The sequence below is a fragment of the Chinchilla lanigera genome, unplaced genomic scaffold (assembly GCF_000276665.1).
Source record: "Chinchilla lanigera isolate Chin_1 unplaced genomic scaffold, ChiLan1.0 scaffold00022, whole genome shotgun sequence".
NCBI lineage: Eukaryota > Metazoa > Chordata > Mammalia > Rodentia > Chinchillidae > Chinchilla > Chinchilla lanigera.
This window is the reverse complement of record NW_004955423.1, coordinates 9531036-9551016: the sequence shown is the minus strand read 5'-3', so window position 1 is coordinate 9551016 and position 19981 is coordinate 9531036. Positions and strand designations below refer to the sequence as shown.

Genomic DNA, 19981 nt, shown 5'->3' with positions numbered 1-19981 from the left:
AGTATAATCCAGTGTGAGGAATGCTACAATGAGAGTTTAAATGGAGAGCTAGAACTCAGAGGCAGTTATAAATAAAACACTTCCCTGTTGGTGCCAGAAAATGCCTCCAAGAAGAAGTGGACTTTGAGCTGGTAAGAAGAATAGGGTTTCACTGTGGAAAGTTAAGTGAGGAGTCATTCTACGTGGCTGGGACAGAATGTGCAAAGGTCCAGATCTGTAAAAGGGCATAGCCTACTGGGGAAGAGCTTTATCCTTGGATGCATGGAGTCTGGATGGCAAAGGTGGCAAGAAGTGAGGATTGGTATGTTAGAGTCATACTGTAAAGTGAATGTTCATACTGCAAAATGCAGTAGGCATAGCAAGCTATGGGGCATCAAAAATCATTAGACACCTCTCAGTGTATCTGGTTTAAAAAATAGAATATGAATAAATAATTTATATAAAAAGTCAGGGGATGGGGATGTAGCTTAGTGATAGAGCACTTGCCTAGTATATACGAGGCCTTAGGTTCAATCTCCAGCACCACAAAAAAAGTATTATATAAAAAGTCAAATTGTTTATTAGGAAAACAATGACTAACACAGTAAGAGTAATATGAAACCAAGAAATAAAAGAGTGATCATGGTCCTGCCAGTAGTAGGCTTGTTTTGTGCCTCTCAAGGAAGAGAGGGCCAGGGTCCCAGGGAGCTGGCGAGACTAGCAATGAGATACAAAGTAGTGAGCCTGGCCACATCTTCACACGTGCTATATACTATAACAACTGTCCGGGTTTGTGTTTTGCAGTTCCATGGAAAATGGGAGACCACCTGATCCTGCAGACTGGGCCGTGATGGATGTAGTCAATTATTTCCGAACAGCAGGATTTGAGGAGCAAGCTCGTGCTTTTCAGGAGCAGGTACCTCAGTCTGGAAAACATGACAAACATAATTACCTCCCTGGTCACAGTGAGCAGAGTGGGGTGAAGAGGAAGAGGACCAAAGAGCAGTAAGGGTTTAAGAAACTGAAGGCAAAGGAGGATGCAAATGACGGATGAATAATTCCTTCCCTCTACTATGGGCCCTAGCCCATTCAACTATTTCAGGAATGTACTTAGCAAAGTAGAGAGTAGGGTTTAGAATAATACTGTGGTTTTTTGTTAGTGTGTGATCCCATGCAAGTAACTATAGCTTTCTGGGGCTTGGTTTAACATCTAGTGAGAGACTATCAACAACTAACTTTTTAAGAAATTGTAAGAACTAAAGGACAAGATATAAAAATTGCCTGACAGTTCGGGGCACAGTGTTGATGCTCAAAAATGTGATTTCCTTTCTCTGAGACCCAGGGTTGTTGCTGGCAAGAGGGAGAGAGGAACAGGAATTTCTCCCACTTGTCCGGGTGATAGAACACTCCATTTTGCTGGATGAGCCGAGATCTACCAAGATAGTCGTCTAGGGGCTTTGACCATGAGGAGGAAAATTGGAGGAGACATTGTGGTCCACCCAGGTCAACTATTTAGGAAAACACAGAGTTCCTGGTTTTCTATCAATAGATACTGTAGTTTTCTAGGTTGTAACTTCACTTTTCTACCATTATATCTTCAAATTGAAGAATGTATCTGGCTTCTTCCATGTCCCTTCAGCATTAGTTATTTCTCAAGCTATTGGCTATATGGCCTGAGTTTTGATATGCTAACTTTTCTAATACTGCATATTTTGATCTTGTCAGCCACCAGGTCCTCTAATCCTGAACCTTATATATGTGTATTTTTTGCTATTTTGGAAAATTTGCCAAAATAGAAATTGAAATCACTTTACACCCACTAGAAGGACTAAAATTGGAAAAGCTGATATTGCCAAATGTTCACAAGGATGTGTAGCAACCAGAACTCTCCTACATTGTTGGTAGGAGTATAAAGTAAACACTCACACATCTACCCCATGATCCAGCAATATTGCTCCTGGGTATTTACCCAAGGGAAATGAAAACATATGCCTGCAAAGAGATTTGTACAAAATTGTTCCTCACAGCTTTTTTTTATCATAGTCAAAAATTGGAAGCCTAGATGTACATTAATAGGAAATGAATGTACAAAGTATGATATGTTCATAACAATGGGATAGTATCCAGGAATAAAGAGGAATGAATTCCTGACGTATGCAACAATTTGAATGAGTCTCAGAGCACTACACTGAGTGATAGAAGTGTATTCAACAGAAATAATGCTGAATGGGCCCATTACATTAAATTTTTCAAAGAAAATAATTGATGGCTGCCTCTGGATAGGTGTGAGTGAGGAATGATTGGGAAGAGATGTGAGGGTACTTTCTGGAATGTTGACATTGTGTATCTTAATGAAGGCTTGTAAAACAGGTCACTGCATTGGTCATTACATCTACTGCAGTCTACACAATGATTCATACTTGCACATTACATAGTCGACAGGTTTTACTTCAAAGGGAAAGTAAGTATAAAAAAATTAGAGAATGGTATGCCAATCTGATGTATTTGAGAGCAGGTGTACTAATACGTGCATCCAAAATATAAATTAAATAATTAAATGGAGGTATCACTGTATGGATAGCTAAGTAAGGACAGTAAATATTTATTGTACAATCTAGGTGGTAGGAATATATATGCTCACTATAAAACTATGACAACTATTTTTCATGTCTGAAAAATTCAATAATAAAATTGTAGTGGAAAATAACAGCTCAAGTCGGAAAGTGGAAGGTATCAGCTGGAACATATTTTCCTTTGATTTTTAATGGTATAATGCCTACTTGTGTCACTGCAGCTGAGTAAGTCTCTCTTAAAATTAAATTTAAATAATATTGTAAAAGGTTAGCCAAAAAAAAAAAAAAAAAGACTTAGCTAATAGGTCTCTTGGCCAGATTCCCAGAGGTCCAAAAGCTTTGCTCAGATTCCCCTGAGGCAGATGTCCCAGACTGGGGGACAGCATGCTCTCTGGGACTTCCAGATTCTGTGCATGACCTCAGAGACAGGACTGGCCAGCTCTGAGCTTGGCCCAGAAGCAGGACTTTTCTCCCACAGATGACATCATTCTGGGCACTAGACACACTGAGATGAAAAGAGGAACATTTCATTCAAAAATCCTTCAAAGGGGAAACAAACATCTTGCTACAGCGGTGAGTCTTCCAACCCAGGAGCCTGAGAAATGAATTCTCAGAACACTGATGTTTTGCAATCCTTGTCCAAACATTCAAGTTCCATCATTCTTATAGAAGGGTAGCTGGGTGGGTGAAAAGTCCGTCGTGATTATTCTCTGGAAATTATCCAGGTCTGAAACTTCTGAAATGACTGTTGCTTTTCCTCTTCTCATCAAAGGAAATAGAGGGCAAGGTGGGAGTCACTGGTCAGGTTCAGGTTAGTCAGACAAGTCATTGCTGTGATTTTCATGAAGACTACAAATTGTCCTTGTACGCTGCCTGCTCGTACATTAACCCGCTTCTTCCATCAGTCAGTCTCACTTCCAGGGTCTTCCAAGCAGTGACCTCAAGGAGATGTCAGATAACGTTCAGTCACCAAATATATCCTGGCAGGAAGACTGCAGACCATCTCCAGCCTAAATGCATGACCCTTCTGGGTGCATTTCTAGGTCATAGCCATGGAGATCCATAAGAATGGCCAGCCACATCCTACAGTCTTCTGAGGGAAACTTTTCCTTGCCATTTGACAGAATTAGGATAGGGACCAAAAAAAGTCCATAAAACCACCTCTGCAAAGAGCAGATTCGGAAAGGGCAGCACAGTTGCCAATGATGTGAGGAGCTTATTGTTTCATGGCTGTTACAAACCAAATGATTGTGTCCACCCGGACTCCTAATTTGAAAACCTCATTGGCAGTGTGATGGTATTAAGAGGCAAAGCTTTGAGGAGGTAATTAGGTTTAGATGAGGTCATGAGGCTGGAGCTCCATAATAGGACTAGTGCCCTTCTTAGAAGAGCCAGAGAGCTACATACCCCCCAATTCTGCCACTATGTAGGGATAAACAGAAAGATAACTGGCCATCTGTAAGCCAGGAAGAGAGTCATCACCAAGACAACAACTATGCTGCTATCCTGATCTTAGGCTTCCAGCCTCCAGAACTTCAGAAAATGAATTTGTATTGTTTGTGCCACCCAAGTTGTACTATCTTGTTAAAACTGCCCATGCTAAGATACTGACATTGATGCCAAACATGTCCACCAAGTATTCTGACATGATGTGGTTTCATGGTACATTGCTGGGTATTCTGTAGCAGCCACATGCAGATAAAGCTGGATAAACTCTTCTAGCAGTATGACTATTTCAAAGCTAATATGATAGGCCATGGAGTGAGATTCTTCTGAAAGATAGAAATGGTGTCCCCAGTTCCTGGGATATGAGGAGACTGCTGGATTAAGCTGGTGATCTTTGCCTCACCTCCTTTTCCCTGTGTGACATCCTGCTACCATGTAATGATTGCATCTATTAACTTTTTCCCTGATGTAATTATCTCCATCGAGTTTTCTGGAAAGCCTGGTTTGAGCCTCATTCATGAGCCATAGTTATAAACCAAAAAGAACTAGCAAGAGGGAAAGTCTAAGCTCTTGGCCACCCAACCACCTACGACTCAGTGTCAATAATGTGAGTGTTTTAGGCTGTATCACTGTTCTGGCCAGACCCCTTTTATAACCAGTAATGGTACTCCCCCTTGGGAGTTGGGTATTCCCCCTATGTCATCAGGACTGCATCTGTTTACCTGGTAGGGACTCAAGCCTGCTGGACTTGCTAACAGTGCTCTAAAGTGTTCCCTTGACTGGGAGAGCAGGAAGCAGTGGAAAACCCTCCCAGAGAAGGCAGTGATTACAGCATCATCAGCACCATCTGTTTTCCACTGACACTATGGTGCAATGGCTATTTTCTCAAGTCTCTTCTAGCACATGGATCATTGAGGCCTTAGTGAAGGACAAGAGTTGGTGTCATGACTGCCGGCTTATTTTCTCCTAATTTCCTCATGATCACTGGATGATCCTGGGGAATTTGCCTCTCTACAACTCATATTTCTATAAAGTAAATATTGAGTTCAATAAATAAATATTGTTCAAGCTCTGATATTAAGAGTCAAAGATAAAGGGTCTGGGGATTTAACTCAGAGGCACAGCGCCTGCCTGGCAAGCGCAAGGTTGTGAGTTCAGTTCCCGGTACTGGACCCCCCCCCCCCCGCAAAAAAAAGAGTCAAAGATGTTATCATGGAACTGGTCTTCATGAAGTATACTTACAGTGCCCAGTATAAAAACCACTTGAACCACAGAAGAATTTTTTTTGAATAGGTGGTAGGAAATTGGCACTGGTTTATAGATATGGGATGTCTGGTTTTCAAGAATCAAAGTTAGCTCAGCAATTTTACTTTCCTAAGAGTTTTGGTTTTTAAGAAAGACCATTTTGACTTACTCAAAGCCATCTCCTTCTTCCCCAGAGAGAACATTTATGATAAGATGTACTTTGCCAAATTCTGAAGGCTAAATTTGACAAAGTAAATCTCTATTGCCATCTGTATTAGTAATGCTGCTACATGCCTGTTAAGAAATTGTGGCATTCCATTATAAATTAGACCCCTCAAATTAGATCCTAACTGCGAGTCACAAAGACAACTCTCCCTGCTGTAGTATAGTCACTTCATTTCTATGCCTTTATCTATCTGACTCATATAGTCAGAATATATACAAAGAAGACATAAGATAGAGAACTGCCATTCAATCACTGTCATATAGCTCAGATTATTCTGATGTCTTTAACCTACAAGTAAGTGACATCGGTGTTTTTATTTCTAGAACAATATATATCTCCGAAGCCGTTTCTTTCTAAGCATCATGGCAAAATAAGATGCATCCCAAGGTGACAAATTAATTTTACTCTGTTGCTTCTTTACTTCAAGCCACATTAATATGAACAGTATTTTACTGTGAAATACCCAAATGGTTAAGTCATTCATTCGAAACATGAAGATTGGAGTTTCTGTTCAACTAACTTATTGCTAACTTTGAGTCAATTTCTGGAGTCCCTGACTTAATGAAGATAAATAAGATTTCTTATTGTTTCAAATTGCCAAGTCGTAACACCTACCTCAAAATGAACTAGTTATGGGGAAAGCCAATGAGAGCAACACTGAGCATAGTCCTAAATGATGCCTAGGTTGAATTCAACCATGGTGAGCCTAGATGGATATTTCTAAGTAGACCAGGGAAACATCCAGGTTTTGTGTGGTCACAAGTTTATGCAATTCTAAGATCACACCTTTAAAAATAAATTACAAAAGTGTGAATACAAAGTGTTAAACAGAAACTTGAGCTTCATTAGCTTCATGGTAAGCCAGCTCTGACCTAGGCCAATTACAACTTCACACACTGGAAATTAATTACTTTATTAGCATTTAATACTTCCAGTATTGGGGCTGGGGATTTAGCTCACCGGCAAAGCGCCTGCCTGGCAAGCGCAAGGTCGTGAGTTCGGTTCCCGGTATCGGAGAAAAACCAAAAAAAAAAAAAAAATAATTCCAGTATTGAGAATATTTGAAGAGCTCTGATGCTTAATATGTCTTAATAATTGAAGGCTACTGAAATGCTTAAAATATTTTGTGGCATAATAAATAGGGAATGTGGCAACTGAGACTCTGCTGATATGCCTTTTCAGTCCATAAATATTTAGAAACAATATTAAAATAACAGGCAAATGGGTAAGGTTATGTATCAGTCAGTGCTTACTAGAGAAATAGATTTAATGCAAGACATACAAATAGAAAGAGTTTGCAAGACTGGCTTACAGTGGCCACCCACAGAGTCAGGTGTGGAAGAGTGCAAAAGGCTGTGCACTGGGGAACCAAAGGGTGCAGTCGAAGGCCTGGAGCTCAGGGTAGTGTCATGTGCAAGTCCGTATCATGAGGCTAAAGAGTCTGTACTGGAGGCCTGAAGAGTGTGCTGGAGGCTGAAGCGGTTGCACTGGAATCCAGGAGACAATATTCAAGGTGAAGGCAAAGACTGGATCTCCTCTGAAGAAACACAAGTGAGCTTTTCTTCTTCGTTTTCCCTTTATATGTCTCAGGTTTCTGTCTGCAGCAAATCCCCTGAGCCACACTCAGAACTATGCTGGTCTAATTTAGTTGGGTGTTTCTTACTCCAGTTGACACAGTTAACCATCACAGGCTAACAGGTGGAAAGTAGCCAAGACAATTGAAAACAAACTGATGAGGAAAGAACCCTTTGAACTTTTACTGAAATATAATAGATTTATATAAAATAAATGTATTAGTTAGACTCCCAGTTGCTGCACACAATAACCAATACAATTTAAAGGAGGAAAACTTTAATTTAGCTCATGGTTGAAGGGATTCATTCCATAGTCAGATGGCTCCAGGCAGGAACATCATGGTGAAAGAGCATGGCAGAGCAGAGTGGCTTAGCTCATGGGAGCAGAAAGCACAGCAGGGAACACTGCTAGAAAGGAAAGAGCAAGGGATCATAAATAATGCCCAAAGCCACCCCTCTAGGACCCACCCAGACACACCCAGGAGCCTGCTTTACATATCTCTTTTAAGCATTTCTTAATCCAATGAAGTTGGCATATCAGGATTAACAGTTACATTAAAGGCCCCAAATGGTTAGTTAGATCATTTGTTTGAGATTAGAACAGGTATAATAGAAAATAAAATAGCCAAGTGAGGGGTGCTTATTTACATATTCAGTTATTTCTGTAGTTGCTATGGCTTTTTCTAATACTCATTAAAATAGGTATAAAACTATTAAAGTAAAATAATGTTTATTAATGTGATTGGCATTATCTTATTTTAATAAAGCCAGCTGACACTATTACAGATACGAGAAGCATCTGAGGAGCATAGAGATTCTGGGCAGAGTGAAGACCAGATATAATGACATGGACACCTAAAACAACATGGCTTATGCTGAGAACTCCGATTAACTTGTAGTAGGAGATGTGAAGCAGAGAATGTCAAGGATAAGACGGAAAATGGGCAAGGCTCCAGTTAACAGAGAGTTTGGTTGGGCTCACAGAAGACAGACTTCACCCAAGAGCCATGAGGGAATCACTGAAGGATATTAAGTGGGGAGTTCCATGATGAGATCTGTGTTTGTGAACCCCCAGATTAGTGGTAACCTGGAGGGTGGCTTGGAGGACAAAGAGACCGAAATCAGGAAAGCTGTTGTGATAGTCCCATTGGAGATGGAAAGGCAGAGGTAGAGTAGACAGTATAGTCATGCATCACTTAATGATGGGGCTACATTGTGGCCAGTGCATCCTGTAGTGATTTCATTGTCAGAACACCAGAGTGTACTTGCGTGACTTAGACATCCTACGTGATATACTCACATAGTTTAATTGGGCCACCATCATATATGCCGTCACTGACAGAACATTGTCATACAACTATATATAGAAAACAGTCAAAACAAGGTAATCGTGGCCAACAGAGGGTGAAAACTCGTCAGGTCTCTTTCTCTGCCATAGCTCCAGGCTTGAAGCCATTGCTCACAGGTAGGAGAGGGAGGAAGCTCCAATAACTGCCAGGTTTCCAGATTGGAAAGTAGTAAAATGGTGCCATTCACTGGAACATGTGTGGAGGTAAGTTTTAAAAGGGGTAACAGATTGGCGCACATTAAATATGAGGGCCTCTAAGTCATTTAAGAGAAGCTATCTAGCAGACACCTAAGGGGAAGAGTGAGGCCTGGAAGCAGGTATGAGAATCACCATCAGCCATAGGAAGAGAGAGAACAAGAGAGGCGTGTAGAAAGGGGAACGGGCCAAGGGCAGCACCCTGAGGAATACCAAAGCCTTAAATGTTGGGAGAGGAAAGGCAGTTTGAAAAGGAACTGAGAAAAGATAATCAGGGCAATGAGGAGAGACTTGGTAATGAGAGGTTTTATAGAAACCATTCAAGTTCAAGAAAAATTAAATAATCAAGGTCAGAATACCTCAAGAAGGTCAAGTGCAGGGAATTCTGGGAGTGCTGGTGAGTTGCAAATAGGATTATAATGGAGCTGCTGGGGAGGAGTGTGGAGCACAAGAGGGAGGAGGAGCAAGTGGGTGAGAGCGGGTAGCTGGAGGCTCACGCAGGCATGAGGGCTCGTTCCTCAGAGAGGAGACAGTCAGGCTTCTTTACATGCAGGAAAGCAGCCAAAAGAGTTGAGTAGGTTGAAATGATAGGAAATTGGGGAAAGTTAAATGAAGCAAACCCCTTAAGGATATCAAAAGGGATGAGATCAAAAGAGTTTGGAGGAGCAAGAATGGAGAAATTGAAACTTTTCTACATTGCTGGTGGGAATATTAGATGGTGCAGCCGCTGTGGAAAACAGCTTGGTAACTCTTCAAAAAGTGAAGCATAGAATTACCATATGATTCAGCAATTCCACCCAAAGGAGTTCAAAAGAGGACTCAGACACTTACTCTTGTGCCGTGGCCTTTGCAGTGTTATTCCCGATTGTCAAAGGTGGAAGCCACTTAAGTATCTGGGAAAAGCAAATAGGTAAGCAAAATAAAATGGAATAGTCAGTTAGAAAAAAGAATGAAGTTCTGATGTTTGCTGTAATGGGAATGAACTTTGAAAACACCGTGCTAAGTGAAATAAGACGGACAAATACTGTACAATTCCATTTATATGGAATAGCTAAAAAGGCAACTTCAGAGAGACACAAAGTAAATGAGAAGTTATCAGGGGCTGAAGGGAGGGAAGATTTATTAATTAATGGGTATAGGGTTTCTGACTGAAGTGATAGAAACAATTTAAAAATAGAGTGGTGATGACGGTGCCACGTTGCAATGCAGTTAATGCTACAGTACACTTATAAATGGCCAACATGACATTTCATGTAACACCTATTCTACCGTAGTGAAATGTTTTTAAATGTAACATCAGCCACTACTTTCATGATGATTCAATTTCATCAATAAAATATTCAAATATCGAAAACAGAATACCAAAGAATTAGTACTGAGCAAGACACAGATAAAAACACTATTTCTCGGTGTGTCTGTGAAGGAGCTTATGGATGAGTTTAACTTAGAATCAGTAACTGAATAAAGAAGGCGGCCTTCCTGAGTGTGGGTGGCCACATCCAATCTATCGATGGCCCTAACAGAAAAAGTGGAAGACGGACAAATCCATACTCTCTGTCTGACCTAGGGCATGCAGCTTCTCCTGCCTTCAGACACTGGTGCCCCTGGTTGGTTCTTAGGCCTTCATACCCTGAGGAGGACCTATGCCATCCACTCCATCCCGTATACCCCGAACCATTCTCAGGCATTCACACCCAGATTTAATTACACCAGCAGCTCTCTTGGTTTCCCAACTCACACCTTAGTTATATCTAACCAGTATCTTACGGGTTTGGTTTCTCTGGAGAACCCTGATTAGTACAACTTGTCTTCAGAGACATTAAGAGAGTTACCCACAGCTTCTACATTTTTTTTAACTAAACAAAAAGGAAGCTCCTCTTCTCAGAGTGGAGAGGTGAGTGTAGAGGTTTAATAAGGAACTAGAGGAGAATAGTCGAGGCTACCAAGAAGCATGGGAGAATGAGATGAGGATAAATGAAAGAGTTGTTGACAGGTTGTACTGATTCAGCTGAGACTGGTAAACTCCAAATGTGTACCGTTCCACCTTCTTGGTTCTGTTTTGTTTTTATAGCTGTATTGGGTAGAGGAATTAGAAAAGCTCGAGAACTGGACTTCTCCTAAATGGAGAATAGCTCCCACAGTCAAACAAGAAGTTCATACCTAAGAAGAGTCTGGAGGAGACTCAACCCTGGAGAGAGAGGAATAAAATGAAAAACTGGGTTTATTGAAAGTGAGGAGGGAGAGAGAGGACAGGACATTGGGTTTTTACTGTCACAGAGGTAGGATTGTTCGGGTGGATGACATCACAAAAGTAGGTTCTAAAGGTGAAGATGAAATTGTAGAAATGATTACTATATGACAGTAGACCAACTGACATCACAAGTAGATGAAGCTTATAGAGTAGTTTAGCTACAGTAGTTTATTTCTTGCCCATATAAATAATCCAAAGTGGCTGGTGGGAACGCACTGTTTCACTGTAATTGAAAGCCCCAGACATCTGGAGGGGCTGTCACCTTCAGCTGGCAACTTTCAAGTTCATCCGGGCAGTTGGTACATGGAGACAGGGAAAGCGGAGCCCACTCCGGTGGTTGTAGGAGGCAGGCCTGGAAGAGGTGCGCTTCCACCCTCCACATTCCGTTCTCCGGAGCTCAGCCACGGCCCACCCAGAGTGGCACACTAGTCCGGAAGTTGTGAAGTTGTGCATCCTTGTCAAAAGGACAGCGACAATTAGCCCTGCTATGCTGGGGATTTCAAGCTCTTCATTTTTAAAAGCACTTGCCGTTTTGATGCTGTTATTTAGTTTAGTTCCTAAGTCCATGTTTGAAATAAACTTCAAGAAATGCTCATGTTACCAGAACTGAGGAAGTCTTATCTGACAATACATGGAAAGTCTTCCTGTCTAACTCTATTCCTCCATCTATCCTTTTTTTATAATCTACGTGGATTAATTTCTGTGACCCGGTTTCTTCACTTGATTAAATGGGTTTTTAGTCTTTTACCAGAATTAGGAATGTGTACAGATTATTTTCTCATAGAACGGCTCCTTTGTCATTCACTTTGTGCCAACAGCAAATCTTAAATAACACAAGGAAACACTCATGACCTCACTGAAGGCAGTGGCCCTGATGTAAATAAGAGTGCGTGGTGTGTCTGAATCAAGTGCAAGACCCATCAGGGTTATGATGAGGTAAAAACTTTTAAAACGATGCATATAGTTTCTCTCTGTTAATAATCCAATCAGCACACATTTATTTATTTATTTATTAATGTGTACTTTTTAAAAGCCTCCCTAGGATATACAGTAGTCACCCCAAATTTTCCACCAATAGCAAGGCAGGCACAGTTGAGCATCATTAGCTTGGAATGCTGAGCTCATAGTCACTCCGCCCCAGTGAGCTGTGCAGTGTGAGTGGGCATGTAAAGGATCCACGCACTGAGAAGGAACTTCTCCTCCCCCTCCCTGAAGGAACTGCATCCCAAAAACCATGTGGTAAGATTCGAAAGGATAAACTTGAATAGCTCACCATCTTCCTTTCCAATGTTATGTGGCCACCCTGCAGAGAATAAACTGTGTGTCTTGGTAGGGAAAGGCTGTTTGACGAACCATGGTGAATTACTACAAAGTACTGGGGGTACCTCAGAATGCTTCCTCCACTGCCATCAAAAAGGCCTATCACCAGTTGGCTCTACAAGTCCACCCAGACAAGAATCCAGAGAATAAGCAGGCAGCTGAGGAGAAATTCAAACAAGTAGCAGAGGCCTATGAGGTCTTATCTGATGCCAAGAGGCGCAATGACTATGACAGGACCAGAAAGAATTGCACCCAAAGGGAATACAGAGGAGGTGGCAGGAACAAAAGTCATCCGGAGGAGGAACTGCTCTTTGAGAGGCCACGCAATGTCTTTGACAACGTGTTTGAAGATGAAGACCCTTTCTCAGGAGATTATTTTTCCACTGGCCGCTTGAATAGGCCCAAGAGATCCCAATCCTCCTTCTTTGATGTGACCCCCATATTGGACACAGGATTCTCCACTTTTGTATCCCTTGGCTCCAGACCAAGTCCCTCTATTTCAGAGACATTCGTGCCCTTTGTAAGCAGTGGAATGGGAAGTTTCAGGCTGGTTACCACTTGTACCCAGATGGTGAATGGCAAAAGGGTTGTTACAAAGAAAGTTCTAGAACATGTGAGGGGAGGAGACTAAAGTGGAGAAAGAAAAACTATTTCATAAGGTCCCTTTGTGTCTTTGGTAAGGAGTTGGTGGTGTGTTAACAGGGACTTTCATGTGAAACTGGTGTGTCTTGATGTTTATCAAAGACTATCGGAATCTGAGAGGGTGTTGAACTGAAATAGACAGAAGTCTGCTTAGTCCAGATCTCTCCTTTCACTGAGGAGGGGAGTTATGGGCCAAATATGAGCACAAGAAACTAACAGGCAGCAAAGTTGAACCAATGAGTCTCTGAGTCTCAGTTGAGCCATCTTTCCCTTTCCTCTGCACACTGGCGCTGTTGAGACCACCAATCACCACAGACCCGGCCTTCTGAATCAGTTGCAGCTTCCTTCACAAATCCTATTGGCTTCCTTGTATTTCTTTCCTGGCCTACTTTGTTGTTGCCCAGTTGCCTTTTTCATGGCTACTCTTTTTCTCTCCCAGCCTCTTCCTCCAATTTTTCTCTTCCCATACCACCTTTTTTCCCACCCATTTGACATGGACCGTATGAAAAACAGACTTAATTCATTATCTTCAATTAGATAAGTGCGACAGAAAGAGAAATAATGGTAAAGTTTTATTGTTTTGTCTTTTGCATTTTTTTTGTTATGTTACCTATTTTTCTCTTCATTGAAGTTGGTCAGATTACCAGATGTAAGAATGCAAGATTAATCAAACCATTAAAGGGAATTAAAAAATAAAAACAAAAAAATTATAAACTACAGAGAGTTTCAACAAACAAGATGATAGGAATTCAACAATGCAATACTGGATCTAGGGGCTTTCTACCACTGAGCTACATCCTCAGCCCTTTATCTACATTTTTTTTTTTTTTATTTTGAGACAGGATCTCACTAAACTGCCCAGGTGAGACACAAACTTGGAATTCTTCTGCTTCAGTTTCTCTCAATTCTGAGATGACAGGCATGTGTCGCTGTGCCCAGCAGTGTTAAGATAGATAGGTAGATATTTTTAATAGCTAGTGTGCCAGTCAATCTTGACAGTGAACCTGACTAGATTAAGAGATTCCTAGAGAGGCAATTGAATTGTGAGGTCACTCACTCACCAACCAGTTATCAGTGAATTCTTAGCTGAATGGACCCATTACAAAGTGGGACCTAGTTGGAGGGAGTGGGTCCTGGGGAGCGTGACCTGGGGGCTATATCAGGTCCTGGGTCCCCTGGCCCCTTCCTCTCTGGCTCTGTCAACCTACTCTGCCGTGTGACCACCATGAGTTGGGCGCCTTTCCCCCACCATACCTTTCCGCCATGATGCTTCTGCCCTGGTGCCAACTCACAGTGGACGGAAAGCACTGTGAGCCAAATCAAAATAAACCTGTCCTCCTTTAAGTTGTTTATGTACAGTATTTGGTCCCAGCAACAAACAGTGGACTAATACAGCTAGCATTTATTGAGTGCTCAGGAGGTGTCTGGAATTCTACTTCACATGTGTTATCTCAAAAATGCTTTCGGCAATGAAGTACAGTTGCTGTTTTTTCCCATCATCTAGATAAGGCAATGAGGCTTACAGAGATTAAGGAACATGCTCCAGGCCCCACCTAATAAGCAGTAAAATAGTGCTGTACTCTACTGCACATTCTTATCTACTGAGCTATGACATCCAAGGATCCTACTCATTTATTTTTAAACCTAGGGTCTCGCCCTCATTGCAAATATAGATCTATCATCTCCAAACCTTTCTTCAGTACCTGAGTGCCTGGTGGAACTTATTAAGTAGGCAAACATTTGGAATTTTATGGCCTGATGGGAACCTGAAGTTTACTTTCACATGGAGACACAATCACTATACCGAGTTTCACTGAAGCTAACAAATGATTATCTGTTTCTCAAGTTATGAAATTATATTTTTGCTTTGGATTTAATGATGGTTTAAGGACATGCAAAATTTGTGGGATGTTTGAATAGCTGAAATCAGTCATATGTCAACCCCTCTATATGAAAGAACAGACAGGGACCCGGAGCAGTAGTTCTTTATGGAAAGCTACTGATAGAATCTGCACTAGAATCTCTGACTTCCACTTTCCAGTCCCAAGCTCATTTCAGCACACCATGCTGCATGGTGAATTGTGAACGATTTCATTCACAGTTGTCATCTTTTATTGCATTTTATCATGTGACAAATTAGCAGCTTTCTTGTGGTGGGGTGTTGAAGAATTGAACCCGGGGATGCTCCACCAGCCCCAACTTTTTGTTTTTCAATTTTTATTTTGAGACAGGGTCTCACTAAGTTGCCCAGGCTGGACTCAAACTTGCAATCCTCCATCAACCTCTCACACAGCTAGGGTTACAACAAACATGTGTCACCTCACTCTGTTTAGCTTTCTTAATCAAGGAACTTTTCTCTATGTGTGGTTTTTATAAGACAAAGGTTTTGTGTACTTTTGAACATTTTATTCTTAGCAAACTTTTGGAACTTGAAAGGAAACGTGATTCTGTCTCTGCAAAAGGGCCCACAGGAAGAAAAAAGAAGGTGGATTTGGGGTTACAAAACATCTCACTTCTTTCAAAGCCCATAAATTTCCACTTAGTAATCACTGAGAGACTCCTTTATGTCAGGCACCGTGCTGGGTGCTTTATATCAATTATTTCTAATTCCAAAGTCATTCACAGGTTTACAGTATTGTCATGTGACAAATGAGGAAGCGGAAGCTCAGGGAGGTGAACTCCCCTACCCACGGTGCCACAGTGAGCTGTGGAGACAGGGCTCAGACTGCAGTGTGCCTGATCTGAAGCTCGTATTTCTGTTCTGCTCTCTTCCACTTTCATTCATCTGAGCTACCGTGGTTATTTCAACATTTTTATAATAATGATACCCAGATGGAGCTTTCTTCCACCAACTCTGGCATAGAAGTGAACTTCACTGTCTCTACTGAACAAAGGGAAAATCAAATTGGAGTAGAAAATATGATTTTTCATTTCATCTTACATAAAACCCAAATTTCAGCACTTTCTCCCGACATAGTTGGCTTTTGACAGAAATGCTGAGTTGTACAAGGACTTTTTGCCAGCAAAGATTTTTGCTTCAAATTCACTTTGAGTTAGCGAAGGAAGCTTTCTTACTGTGTAGAAATAAAAGCAGTGTCCTCTCTTCCTGATGCCTGTTTCAAATACGAAGAGGATTAAGCAAGAGCCAACAACAGCAAAGCAAAGATGGCGGAAGGAAGGGCTTTACTGCTCAGGAATATCCCAAGTCAATCAGTTGCTTTTTAAAATGTGTTCTAGTTTTGTTCTAGTTGTCTCTCACACATTACTGTGAGATATTTTGTCTTTTGGTTGCTGACAACATAAATGCTTCCAAAAGTCACAGGCCAGCGTGAAGGAATTCCTTGTTCTGCTGTGGTTCGTGCTAGTAGGTGGTTGACAAGAGGAGTGAGTGCTACAGTCCTGCCTAGCGTAGCAGAAGGAATAATGACACACAGTGTTACCACTCATAGCTCAGGGACCTTATACTAGAGCAATTTCTCACGGAATCCTGTCAGAAACCCCATGTCCCCACATTAGCAAGGGAGGAGATAGAGGAGGAAGGAGTTGCCTGAAGAAGAAAGTAGGTAAGTGGGCTTCTCTTCAGCCCTAACCTGGTGCTATTTCTTCCACACACTCGGGCATTCAAAGTGTTTTTTCCTGCACCCTGGAAAGGAACAGAAAAGAATTGGGAGGAATGACCTTTGTAGGAGGGAGTCACAATTTTACGTATTTTCATGTCCCGTGGTCTGTTGTTCAGGTAGGTGCAGGAGTGTGTAGGCAAAATCATGAACAGAAATGGTAAGCAAAGCTGCTCCATCTCTTAGAAGACCCCAAGTCTCCTAGGAATCAGCTCAAACTCTTATGGGTAGAGACATAAAGTCTCTACCGTAAACAGCAACATTCTCAGGGCTTCCTTTCCAAAACTGTTAAACCTCTTTGTATACTTGGGGCCCTGTTGCTTTTGCAAGAAGCTCGGTTTTATTTTACCCCAGAGCTTTATCATGTCCACAGTTCCTGGAGTTAAGTGTACCTGATCATGTGCCTGGAGGGTGTGAGATGGGGAATGGACTCTGAACCAAACAGTGAAGGCATTTGCGGCTGGCAGGGCCATACCGTTTATTGTACCGTATTTAAAGTCTTGAAGATCCCTTGAAAGTGAATGTGGTCAGGGCCCTCAGCATGGAGAGGTTGATTTTCTGGTTAAGTAGAATGGCTCTATTTTTTAAAAGGTAGGAAGACTACCCCAAAAGGTAAGTCATTTTACAAATACATCTTATGATTGACAAGATGCTTGGAAGCCTAAGATTCTAGACCTCATTGGACTGTCCAGACAAGACATATGTTTTTCAGTATCAAAAAGGAACAAAGGGGACTTTTAAAATATCAGGTTTGACCATAGCAGATGAGAATTCAAATACCACGCCATCCTTCCCTGACTCCTTGATCTTAAATTAGGCACATTCACTTCTTGCTTGATCCTTGTTGCCTTACCTGTAAAGTAAGGATGATGATTTCTGCCCATCCTAATTTATACAGTTTTTTGAAAAATTAAACACAAAGAAAAGTTCTGCATAAACTTTGAAATATTTTGTAAATGGAAAGTGTTCTTGTTCCTTTTAGAAGCAACGTCTTTGATCCATAGGGCACCAGCTATAAATCTTCTGTAAGTTGGGTAGAGGTATGACATTTGTGTTAAGATATGACATTTGTGTTAAGATATGACATTTGTGTTAAGATATGACATTTGTGTTGTGATCTTGAAAACAAGATCAACTATAGATTTTATTTAATCCCCAAATAAAAAGGATGCTCCAAATATACAGTGAATAGTTAAAATTTTTAGAATAATTACAGTAAAAGACACATTCCTATTAATTCCCCCAAGATACTCCTTCTTGCTTCACACTTAACCCATCATTCTTGCCATTTTCTGAAGCAGTTCTAGAAACCCTCTTTTGTGTGTATCCTTACAAGATACAATCAAAAATATGGTGAATGGTACTCCCTAGTGCCGTCCAACACAATGACGTGATCATAAAAACATTACAGTGCGTCCTCATCCACCTTATTCACTAGATCTGGAACTGTGTAGCTTCTGGCTCTTCCTCAAAGTCAAAATGGCCATGAAAGATAAACATTTTTAATTGATTCAAGACACCAGGTAGCTACAACAGTGCTACTAAAGACACTCATGACAGAGGACTTCCAGAACTGCTTCAGAAAATGACAAGAATGATGAAATAAGTATGTTCAAAGTAAGGAGGAGTATTTGAAGGAGATTAATGACACTGTGTCTTTTACTGTAATCATTTTTTAAGTTTAAATATTCATTGTATTTTTCAATCACACCTCATGCAAGTAAAATAAGGTAAAAATAGAGGATTTCAGTCTTTCCATTTTAGCACTACTGCAAATATAATTTTGAGCCTTGCGGCGACTGGTATGACTGTTGCCTTTGAACTTCCGTTTTCCTTCATTATATTTGAATTTTTGGACTTACATGTGGGCTTTACCTTCTGCTTCCATTATAGGAAATTGATGGGAAATCCCTGCTCTTGATGACGAGGAATGATGTGTTAACAGGACTTCAGTTAAAATTGGGGCCAGCTCTGAAAATCTATGAATATCATATAAAGCCTCTCCAGACAAAGCATTTAAAGAACAACTCTTCATAATGCCATCAAGTTGGGTCTTAGACCTCAAAAAGTACACGATGACATTTTTTAGTTTCATGCAATGAAACTTTGTAAATCAATACATACATACATACATATGTATATGTAAACAATTTCAAGCAAATGAAAAGATATCCTATTGGATAGACCAGGCAATCCATCAGCTGACTTAAATTCAGCTAGGAGGAGCAAGGACCAGACAAGCATGCAATGATTTTTCTAGTGGAATTTGTCAACTGGAATGATCTTTGCTACTGCTACATACCCCTCTTCACAAAGGCTTGAGATCATAAGGATTTTCTTCATTCCTTCATAGATTGCTTTCTCAAGCATCTTTACAAAGAAAAAGAAACAAACATCTTCAGCTTACAGGCTCAGAGTACAATAAGGAAACTAGGAGAAGGGTAGAAAAGAGAAAGGGATCACTGTCTCCCTTGAATTCCTCTGCTCTGTAGAGTTTGTGTTATGTGGATGGAATTGCCAACACCCTTTTTTATAGAAGGTACTCCACTTGACCTTATTAAGGTTTCACTGGGACATACTGTGATGGTAAAAGTGAACATACATCATGGTCCCTTGAGGAGCAGAATTGTAGCTCTGAAAAGAGAAACTATGTTGCGTACAGGGGATATCTATCCATTCTCACCTAACTGTCACAGGGGTAACGGTTTTTCTGCATAGATTTGCTTACATTGGTTCTTTGTTTCTGAAGAAAGCATTTTTTTTTTACTTTATGGTTTGTATTTATAATAATTTGTTTCTGAAAAAAAATTGCCAAGAGTTATAGATCAAAAAGCCTGTTATTGGTATAGAATATTTTTATATATATATTCCTTCCTAATGCTGTAATATTTTTTTAATTGTCCTAAGCTTTGTTTGATTTCTGGCTTAAGTACTTGTTTTTAAGAACTTGAAAAAGTGGGGTTGCTACATCTCTGTTCAAAGAGACATTTGTTCAATTTCTGTGTGTTGATACCTTGTTGAAATGGTGCTTTGTGGTTGCAATAAAGCATTGCTTCAGTTTATTCCCAGTGTATCTTTGATTTCTTCTTTGGGTCACTTCTTTGGGAATAAAGGAATAAATCTCAAAACAACAGGGGAAAAATCAAGGCTTTAAAAAAATCTTTAGATGCATAAATTATATAGATCTACATGTGAATTTATCTTCTTTATAAACTAAATCATCCACATAATCTCATTTCTAACCTTATCCCCACCCAAAAATTTCAGGTATAATTTTAACTAAAGATTCTTTATTTGCTTGTCAAGACTATGATTTTTCTTAATTCTGATGAAAGCAAGGCAAAAGTTCATATTCCCACAAATAACACCTTGCAAAGAGTTGATGGTGCTCCAAGTGTCCCTCTTCCTCCTCAAGTCTTAAGTGCCTATTTTAGAGTGTGTTGTAATTCAGTCCCTGGTAGAGAGAATTTCTCCAAAGAATAGAAAACCTGAAGAGAACAGTGAAAGAACATAAGAAATGGTACAGTAAATGAGGGTCAAAAAAGCTTCCAAATTATTTCAATTA

At 40.6% G+C, this 19981-nt stretch overlaps 2 protein-coding genes across 6 annotated transcripts in view; both read left to right on the top strand.

Annotated features, from left to right (window-relative positions):
- Positions 1–19479, top strand: part of Samd13 (sterile alpha motif domain containing 13) — a 42775-nt gene extending 23296 nt beyond the window's left edge. For all 5 annotated transcript variants that reach the window (XM_013514574.1, XM_005385163.2, XM_005385164.2 and 2 more), the window contains 2 exons: positions 784–895; positions 18310–19479. In XM_013514574.1, coding sequence (XP_013370028.1) covers positions 788–895; positions 18310–18453 — 252 coding nt within the window. In that variant the 5' untranslated portion in view covers positions 784–787 and the 3' untranslated portion in view covers positions 18454–19479. The remainder of the gene's footprint in view (positions 1–783; positions 896–18309) is intronic.
- Positions 11946–12819, top strand: LOC102003666 (dnaJ homolog subfamily B member 6-like). The gene has a single exon (XM_013514572.1). It carries the CDS (start codon positions 12192–12194, stop codon positions 12786–12788), a length of 597 nt encoding a protein of 198 aa, XP_013370026.1. The 5' UTR covers positions 11946–12191; the 3' UTR covers positions 12789–12819.
- Positions 19480–19981: the final 502 nt, after the last annotated feature.